Raw genomic sequence first — 9730 nt, 5'->3', positions numbered from 1 at the left:
TTGTTTCACAATAAGAGCCCTATGTGTGGTGATTGTTTCACAATAAGAGCCCTATGTGTGGTGATTGTTTCACAATAAGAGCCCTCTGTGTGGTGATTGTTTCACAATAAGAGCCCTCTGTGTGGTGATTGTTTCACAATAAGAGCCCTCTGTGTGGTGATTTACAGGCTGCTGGTGCAGAGGCAGTTGTTGTTTTGGCTGCATCTGTCAATTTTATAAATTCACCAGAACGTTATACTAACAACTGTAGTTTCATATAATATATATAAACAATTCGTGTATGCTTATTTCATGTATGCAAAGCAAAAACAAACTAACAAATGCATAACATTTGCTAAAAACTGAAAACTGGATATTATCTCAAACTGATTCTCATGATTTAATATTAATAGTGTTTTTCAAATATTTCTTTTGTTTTCCATTTTACAAAGAAAAATTATGAGATTTTGGTGCAATTTCTGTTATTTGACGACACATGTATCATTAATCAGTCAATTTAATTCATACATACATTCACTTGTAAGTCACAATGTTTTAGTTTGTTATTCATCCTAATAAAAGGAGCTTAATATTTATTTTTAATAGAGGGTCCGGATTTATACCTCCTAAAAGGAATATCATAATGTCAAGTTGTACCAAACATGCATTATTTATTGAACACACAATCATATGCTGTTAACATGTCAGGATTAGTTTCTGTTTACCACTTAATTCTTTTATCAATCTGAAAATCAGAACACATCAAATAATTCCCTTCTCTTCAAACCTCTGTACTGTGTACATGAAAGCTTTCCTCTACAGTAAAAGCATAATAGGTCAAAGAGTTTGTGTATCTTTCCTCTGATTGAGTCTGATCGATTGTTGGCGTCTGAGGAAAGCTTTTATCCCTGAGAGAGACAGCAGAGAGAGACAGAAAGGAAGAACAGAGGAGAATGAAGAAGAGAAAAGCAGCAGAAAGAATACGCTTTCAGATACAGATCCTTCATGGAATGTTCCGAAGAAATAGGAGAAAAAAACTTGCACATATTTGTGCAAGAAGTATTCAGATTCCTTTTACTTAAGTGGAAGTTGTAATTATACAATATAAATTAGTCTGTTACAAGTAAAAGTACTGCATTCAAAATTTGACTCAAGGAAAAGTATCAAAAGGAAAAGTACTTATTATGCAAAATGGCTGCTGTCAGTTTATCTTCTTCTTCTTCTTCTTCTTCTTCTTCTTCTTCTTCTTCTTCTTCTTCTTCTTCTTCTTCTTCTTCTTATTATTATTATTATTATTATTATTATTATTATTATTATTATCATATGTATATAATCAATACTTTTTACTGATTCATTGAAACAGCAACAGCATTGAAATGTAAGTAATTAATTATAATTATAATTTCACAGCGTTAAAGACGTGTTTAGTACCGCGACCGTTCTGTTTTGTGGTTTAGATATGAGGAAGTAAAACGTGGGTGGTATTTACTGCCACCGCTAGGGGCGCTAAATGCTCACGAAATGCTCCTGTGGGTCATATTCAGGGTCACCGCGTGGTCTTAAAAAGTCTAAAAGTTCAAAATCTAAAATTTAGGCCTTAAAAAGTCTTAAATTGGCTAGAGTATTGTGTTCTAGGTCTTAAATAATTTGAAATGGGTCATAATTTTCCTACATCCATGCAACACTACCTCTAATGCTTTTTTTAGTGTTATATCTTTCTTTCGCTAGTCCAAATCTAATTTTGCTGTATTATGACTACAAATGAGACCAACATGCAACTTATATTGCAGCCAATCAGCTTTCGTGTTATTGGCGCGAGTCTCTTTGGGATTGTACCACAGACATAAAACGGATTTTATTCTCAGCTATGGGGAAGTGCAAGTTTAGTGATACTTGGCTTGGAAAAAAACTGAATTTAGGCCTTAGTTGATGATAAAGGTCTTAAATTGCATTCATTACGGTCTTAAAAAGGTCTCAACAAGTCTTAAATTTGACTTGAAACCTGCAGAAACAATAAAGGACCCCTATGGTCGTATGGTTTGGGCGACCTGTTGAGTTTTTTTTGTGACGAATGGATAAATTAAGATTTTGACCTGATGAAGGCGCTAGACCTTACTACAATTCATACGGAGGAAACCATGAATGTGTGTACTAAACTTCATGGCAATCCATCCAGTGATTGTTCACTCATACCAGAAAAGTCAACCTCATGGTGAATGAAAGAGGAAAAGTCAGAGGATTACCAAAGTCAGTAGGATTCATCCTCTGGGGATCATACATATTTGTACAAAATTACATGACAATCCATCTGACAGTTGTTGAGATATTTCACTGAGCGACTGATGACTCATCCCAAAATCAAAACCCATGCAGATGGGATGGGTGTGGGTCTTTGGATGTTTGGCTTTAGAAGGCTCTTCCTCTGTGGATCAAGTTAATTGTCAAAAAAGATGAGAGGGTGAATGGATGAATGGAGAGAGAGAGTGACCGCAGGAAACTGGGGAGACACAGTAGTCATAACAAGCTACGTAAGTGAGCAAAGATAAACAGAGCGGAGAGGAGAAAGAGAGAGTGACTGTGGATGACTGAGTCAGCAGTCCTGCATCCACCAGCAGCAGCAGCAGCAGCAGCACCCCTCCTCTCCCTGTCTGTCTCCATCACACAGTGGCCTCCATTTGACTGTTAAATCACCCACTCAGCACAACAACACAGACAGGGAAACAGAGCGAGTGGTGGCTCTACGCAAATCAGCATCTGAAGTCTGATAGAGGCTGAATGTAGAGTAGAACACGGGCGAGAGACACTGAAAAAGACTGCAGTGAGAGTGTGTGTGTTTGTGCCTGTGTGGACGATGTTAAGTTGTGCGTAAGATGAGATGGGAGATGGGAGCAGCCATGTGCAAACTGTCGGATAAAGTTGGACAGCAAGTGAGAAAGAGGTCACCAGGTAGGGAACGCACTCCCTTCAGTGTTTCAATACTTCATGGCGTTGTTGGATTCTGGTGTGTGTGTGTGTGTGTGTGTGTGTGTGTGTGTGTGTGTGTGTGTGTGTGTGTGTGTGTGTGTGTGTGTGTGTGTGTGTTAGCACGTCTGATAGAATAGAAGTTATAATTAAGGACCCTAAGGGTGGGCAAAATTAATATTGTGATAATATCAGTATGTTGTGATAGATTATAATAATATTAATATAGTTTTCACACAGTTTACTCAAGTATAAGTAGCAATACTACATTGTAGAACTACTAAAAGTTCTGCATATTTTCTGCAAGAACGTTTCTCTGGCTATTTTTATTATTGCTTTATTTATTGATTGTTCAGTCATTTTATGGGTCCCATATCAGGCTCATTTGCAGGTTGATACTTGTATTTTGGGTTTCTAGTGTGGTGTCATTGGGAGCGATGCTGTAATGCTATGTGGAGAGGAATCCGCCAACACTGTTTCTTGATTATAAAGGTTTATTTACATCGAAGAAATCAGCATCATGTACAAGCCCTGCAGAGCTCGGAGAGGACCTGTCCCAATTCTCCAGTGGTTCTCTGGCTCTCTTTGTTTGAACATGGTATATATTCTATAATGTGTGTAACATAGATGGGGGAGGAAACAATACTTTGACCAATGGCTATCATCCTTTTGGAACCAAGCCAACAAGGGCATCCCTAATTCTTTCCAGATGTTTCCAGCGAAGTGTCCAGCAAATGTAGGCTAAAGTTCATACGAGTTTCTTTGTTACCAAAAACTTAAGACAAAGTTTATAAAAGGTCTGTTAGAAGTCCAGATACTACACTAGAACATGTTTACATGCTTTAATGTTTAAAAAAACTAAAACAAAAAATGTCTCATACTGTCTGAATACCCTCTGTCTGAAAAGCTCTGTTTAGTGCTTGTCTCTTTAAGACCCCTCCCGAAAAAGCCCAATCTGCACTGATTGGTCAGCATTTCCGGGTGTCACTACCCAATGTGAGTCGAGTGCAGATGTGAGTTGCGCATGCGTCACTTTGCGACAGACGCAGTAATTTATTATTTAGCGTAAGGCATCACATTTTCACGGCATGATCCCTGATGTCAGTTCTAGATTAGAGGCTGAAGTAGCCGACAAGAACCCGCTAACAAGAGACTTCTGTAATGTCAATACAATAAAAATGGACTTACATAACGAAGTTCCTTCACTGCTGGCTACAAGTTAGCAATCAAACACAACAAAGGCTGTCACTTGAATGGCGTTTTGAGCTAACGTTAGCAATCAAACAATCATAGATAGCTAAAACGTTTATGAAATGATTTCCATCTTCTGTTATTGTTTGTAATGAGAAAAGTTTATTATTTTATGGATTTCACAAATTTCAGTATGACACAGACAGCGCAACTCAAATCTGGACTTGACTCACATCAGGTAGCGACACTGGGACTTCTTTAAGTTTGACGCTGGGAGCTCTCGGAGTCTCTGCACCGTCATTGCAGTCGGGGAATGTCTGTAACGACACTCTAGCGGCACTTTCTACCTATATATGGTATAGTTGTGACATCACAACTGTATGAAAGTCTTGACGGCTTGTTTAAAGGCACAGTTTCTGAATTATCGACTGTGTGCAGTTCTCTGTGGATTGAGCGTTTTCATACTTTCACAGTATTTATATAGCACAACCTGCTTTATAATCAAAAAAGACATGGAAATCAGTTTTTTATTTTTATTTTTACAATATGGGGCCTGTAAGCTCAGAATTAGCTTTTCATTTATGAGCAGTTGTGGGTTTTAGACTGCAGGTTGTTAATGCAAGTGTGCCATATTCAAACCTATTTAATGTATCTTCATCTAGAATACATCACAATTATATTAAATACAGTCTATCAGTTAAAAATCTCTATCAGTTAATGTCTTGCGGCTTCCTGCTGCTCTGGTCTAAAATCAACTGGCCAAAGGACTACAGCTGAAAATTAGCCGGCTGGCTAACACTGGCACATTTACAGAAATGTTGACTAATGTGTGTTGTCCTTTATAAATAAAGAAAGAAAGAAAAAAAAAGAAAAAATAAGCAACTGTATATAAATGTATATATATATATATATATATATATATATATATATATATATATATATATATATATATATATATATTATTATTATTGACCTATGCTGTACTTGTATTTTTTCTTACTGTTTATTTTGACCGTTATGCACCAAAATATCAGAGCAATTTTGTTATATGTGAAAATGTACTTGGCAATAAATCCAGTTTGATTCTAAAAATTCTGGCAGGAGAAAAACTAAATTGGAGTTATTAATGTACTGTAATACAGGTCATATCCCGCGTGACCTTTTTTGAAACATTTTTCTCCTCCATTTGACAGAATTTGCATGTTGTTGGTTTTCATTTGCAAGTGGGAACTATAACCTCAACTGACAGACAGGAGTATTTACATAATACGTTACAGACACACACACACATTTTCACACACACCTGCACGTACCTCACGCAGGACTTTAAAATGTGTCATTTACATAAACCTTTTCCTTTCTTTGTTTTCCAATCGGTGAATCAATCAATGACTCCATTGATCATTTCATGTCTCTGCAGGTTGTAAGTACACGTGTCACACTGCCTGTCGGGACCGAGTGTCACTGGACTGTAATCCTGCAACTTCAGCCGTCAGTCAGGACCAGCTCAACAACAACAACACACCACCACATGTGAGTACACACGGTGTGTGTGTGTGTGTGTGTCCTCTGAAGCACCAGGGCTAGATGTTTCTCTTTACATAAATGAAGCTCTAATCCATTTACAATAGAATTAATTCATACTGTATGCAACTACTAAATTGGAAGCTCTTCATGTCGTCTAATCAAAATGTTACATGAATGAATGAACATATATACCTTTCATCATTTTTGATATTATCATTGTATCTTTGATGGGAGCATTTTAGTGTCTCGTGATGCTCTAAATACCGTAAATAAGATCCTTTTGCACCTCATAAACTTCTGAACAATATCCATCCATCCATCTTCGTCCGCTTATCCGGTGTCGGGTCGCGGGGGGAGCAGCTCCAGCAGGGGACCCCAAACTTCCCTTTCCCGAGCAACATTAACCAGCTCCGACTGGGGGATCCCGAGGCATTCCCAGGCCAGGTTGGAGATATAATCCCTCCACCTAGTCCTGGGTCTTCCCCGAGGCCTCCTCCCAGCTGGACGTGCCTGGAACACCTCCCTAGGGAGGCGCCCAGGGGGCATCCTTACCAGATGCCCGAACCACCTCAACTGGCTCCTTTCGACGCAAAGGAGCAGCGGCTCTACTCCGAGCTCCTCACGGATGACTGAGCTTCTCACCCTATCTCTAAGGGAGACGCCAGCCACCCTCCTGAGGAAACCCATTTCGCCGCTTGTACCCTGGATCTCGTTCTTTCGGTCATGACCCAGCCTTCATGACCATAGGTGAGGGTAGGAACGAAAACTGACCCGGTAGATCGAGAGCTTTGCCTTCTGGCTTAGCTCTCTTTTCGTCCACAACGGTGCGATAGATTGAATGCAATACCGCACCCGCTGCGCCCGATTCTCCGACCAATCTCCCGCTCCATTGTCCCCTCACTCGCGAACAAAACCCCAAGGTACTTGAACTCCTTCACTTGGGGTAAGGACTCATTCCCTACCTGGAGAAGGCATTCCATCGGTTTCCTGCTGAGAACCATGGCCTCCGATTTAGAGGTGCTGATCCTCATCCCAACCGCTTCACACTCGGTTGCGAACCGATCCAGTGAGTGCTGAAGGTCGCAGGCCGATGATGCCATCAGGACCACATCATCTGCAAAGAGCAGCGATGAGATCCCCAGCCCACCAAACTGCAACCCCTCCCCACCCCGACTACGCCTCGATATCCTGTCCATAAATATTACAAACAGGATTGGTGACAAAGCGCAGCCCTGGCGGAGGCCAACCCTCACCTGAAACGAGTCCGACTTACTACCGAGAACCCGGACACAGCTCTCACTTTGGTCATACAGAGATTGGATGGCCCTGAGTAGAGACCCCTCACCCCATACTCCCGCAGCACCTCCCACAGTATCTCCCGGGGGACCCGGTCATACGCCTTCTCCAAATCCACAAAACACATGTAGACCGGTTGGGCATACTCCCAGGCTCCCTCCAGGATCCTTGCGAGTGAAGAGCTGGTCCGTTGTTCCACGACCAGGGACGGAATCCGCATTGTTCCTCCTCAACCCGAGGTTCGACTATCGGCCGAACCCTCCTTTCCAGCACCTTGGAGTAGACTTTACCAGGGAGGCTGAGAAGTGTGATACCCTATAATTGGCACACACCCTCTGGTCCCCCCTTTTAAAAAGAGGAACCACCACCCCAGTCTGCCACTCCTTTGGCACCGTCCCAGACTTCACGCAATGTTGAAGAGGCGTGTCAACCAGGACAGCCCCTCCACACCCAGAGCCTTGAGCATTTCTGGGACGGATCTCATCAATCCCGGGGCTTTGCCACTGTGTAGTTGTTTGACTACATCAGTGACTTCCGCCTGGGAAATCGGCGACAATCCCCGTTATCCTCCAGCTCTGCCTCTAACATAGAGGGCGTATTAGTCGGATTCAGGAGTTCCTCAAAGTGCTCCCTCCACCGCCCTATTACCTCCTCAGTGGAGGTCAACAGTGTCCCATCCTTACTGTACACAGCTTGGATGGTTCCCCCTTCCCCCCTCCTGAGGTGGCGAACAGTTTTCCAGAAACACTTTGGTGCCGACCGAAAGTCCTTCTCCATGTCTTCTCCAAACTTCTCCCACACCCGCTGCTTTGCCTCTTTCACGGCAGAGGCTGCAGCCCTTCGGCCCTTCGGTACCCTGCAACTGCCTCCGGAGTCCTCCGAGATAACATATCCCGGAAGGACTCCTTCTTCAGTCGGACGGCTCCCTGACCACTGGTGTCCACCACGGTGTTCGTGGGTTACCGCCCCTTGAGGCACCTAAGATCCTAAGACCACAGCTCCTCGCCGCAGCTTCAGCAATGGAAACTTTGAACATTGTCCACTCGGGTTCAATGCCCCAGCCTCCACAGGGATGCACGAAAAGCTCCGCCCGGAGGTGTGAGTTGAAAGTCTGTCGGACAGGGGCCTCCTCCAGACGTTCCCAATTTACCCGCACTACACGTTTGGGCTTACCAGGTCTGTCCAGAGTCTTCCCCACCCCTGACCCAACTCACCACCAGATGGTGATCGGTTGACAGCTCTGCCCCCTCTCTTCACCCAGTGTCCAAAACATACGGCCTCAGATCAGATGAAACGATTATGAAATCAATCATTGACCTTCGCCCTAGGGTGCTCTGGTACCAGGTACACTTATGAGCATCCCTATGTTCGAACATGGTGTTCGTTATAGACAATCCATGACTAGCACAGAAGTCCAACAACAAACAACCACTCTGGTTTAGATCAGGGAGGCCGTTCCTCCCAATCACGCCTCTCCAGGTGTCTCCATCATTGCCCACGTGTGCGTTGAAGTCCCCCAGCAGAACAATGGAGTCCCCCACTGGAGCCCCATGCAGGACTCCAGTCAAGGTCTCCAAGAAGGCCGAATACTCCGAACTCCTGTTTGGTGCATATGCACAAACAACAGTCAGAGTTTTCCCCCACAACCCGCAGGCGGAGGGAGGCGACCCTCTCGTCCACCGGGGTAAACTCCAACACAGCGGCGCTCAGCCGGGGGCTTGTGAGTATCCCCACACCCGCCCGGCGCCTCACACCCTGGGCAACTCCGGAGGAGAAAAAGAGTCCAACCCCTATCCAGGAGTATGGTTCCAGAACCGAGACTGTGCGTGAGGTAAGCCCCACCAGATCTAACGGTAGCGCTCCACCTCCCGCACCAGTTCCGGCTCCTTCCCCCACAGAGAGGTGGCGCCCACGTCCCCAGAGCCAGCGTCTGCCGCCCGGGTCTGGTCCGTCGAGGCCCCTGACCTTCACTGCCACCCATGTGGCATCGCACCCGACCCCAACGGTTCCTCCCACAGGTGGTGGGCCCATGGGCTGGAGAGATGGGAGCCACGTAGCTTGTTCGGGCTGTGCCCGGCCGGGCTCCGTGGCAAACCCGGCCACCAGGCGCTCGCCGACGAGCCTGCCGTCTGGGCCTGGCTCCAGACGGGGGCCCCGGGCTTCCTCCGGGCAGGGTCACTCCATCTCTACCTTGCTTCTTCATTGGGGTTTTTGAACCATTCTTTGTCTGGCCCCTCACCTGAGACCACTTTGCCTTGGGAGACCCTACCAGGAGCACAAAGCTCCAGACAACACAGCCCTCAGGTTCACAGAGACACACAAACCTCTCCACCACGATAAGGTGATGGTTCACGGAGAAGTTATACAATAGTTCTTCTGAACAATAGTCATATTTAAATAGTATTTGACCACGCTTTTGATCTTTTTGCATGCTCTTCCTCAGCAGATTTTCAAATATCCCATTTGTTTTCTCTGAGCACTTCTCTTTTCTCAGGTTTAAAGTTGAGATTAAGATTTGATTCTTGAGCTTGGAATCAGAATCAAAAACAAAATTTAAAATGCTATATATATATAATAGTGAATAATATTGTAAAATCAAGTCAGGATTTTGGGTCAATAGCAGCCTTTATATTTAAGCATATCATCAGATGTATTTATGGTCAAACCTGGTTCAGGATCAGTTTAAATTTCATTCTCACCACAAAACTCAGATTGTAGTACATTACATCACCACAAGAGAGCGCTGTAGTCAAACATTTTACCTGCTGGTGAATTC

General features: G+C 43.9%; 1 protein-coding gene across 1 annotated transcript in view; it reads left to right on the top strand.

The window, feature by feature from the left end:
- The window catches only part of LOC114550484 (ras association domain-containing protein 5), an 18860-nt gene extending 9406 nt beyond the window's left edge, over positions 1-9454 (top strand). The window contains exons 2-3 of the mRNA XM_028571282.1: positions 5552-5664; positions 9449-9454. Of these exons, the coding sequence (XP_028427083.1) occupies positions 5552-5664; positions 9449-9454 (119 nt within the window). The remainder of the gene's footprint in view (positions 1-5551; positions 5665-9448) is intronic.
- Positions 9455-9730: the final 276 nt, after the last annotated feature.

The sequence above is a fragment of the Perca flavescens genome, chromosome 23 (assembly GCF_004354835.1).
Source record: "Perca flavescens isolate YP-PL-M2 chromosome 23, PFLA_1.0, whole genome shotgun sequence".
NCBI classification, from domain to species: domain Eukaryota; kingdom Metazoa; phylum Chordata; class Actinopteri; order Perciformes; family Percidae; genus Perca; species Perca flavescens.
Note: the sequence above shows the minus strand (reverse complement) of the source record. Positions and strands in the feature narration are given on the sequence as shown.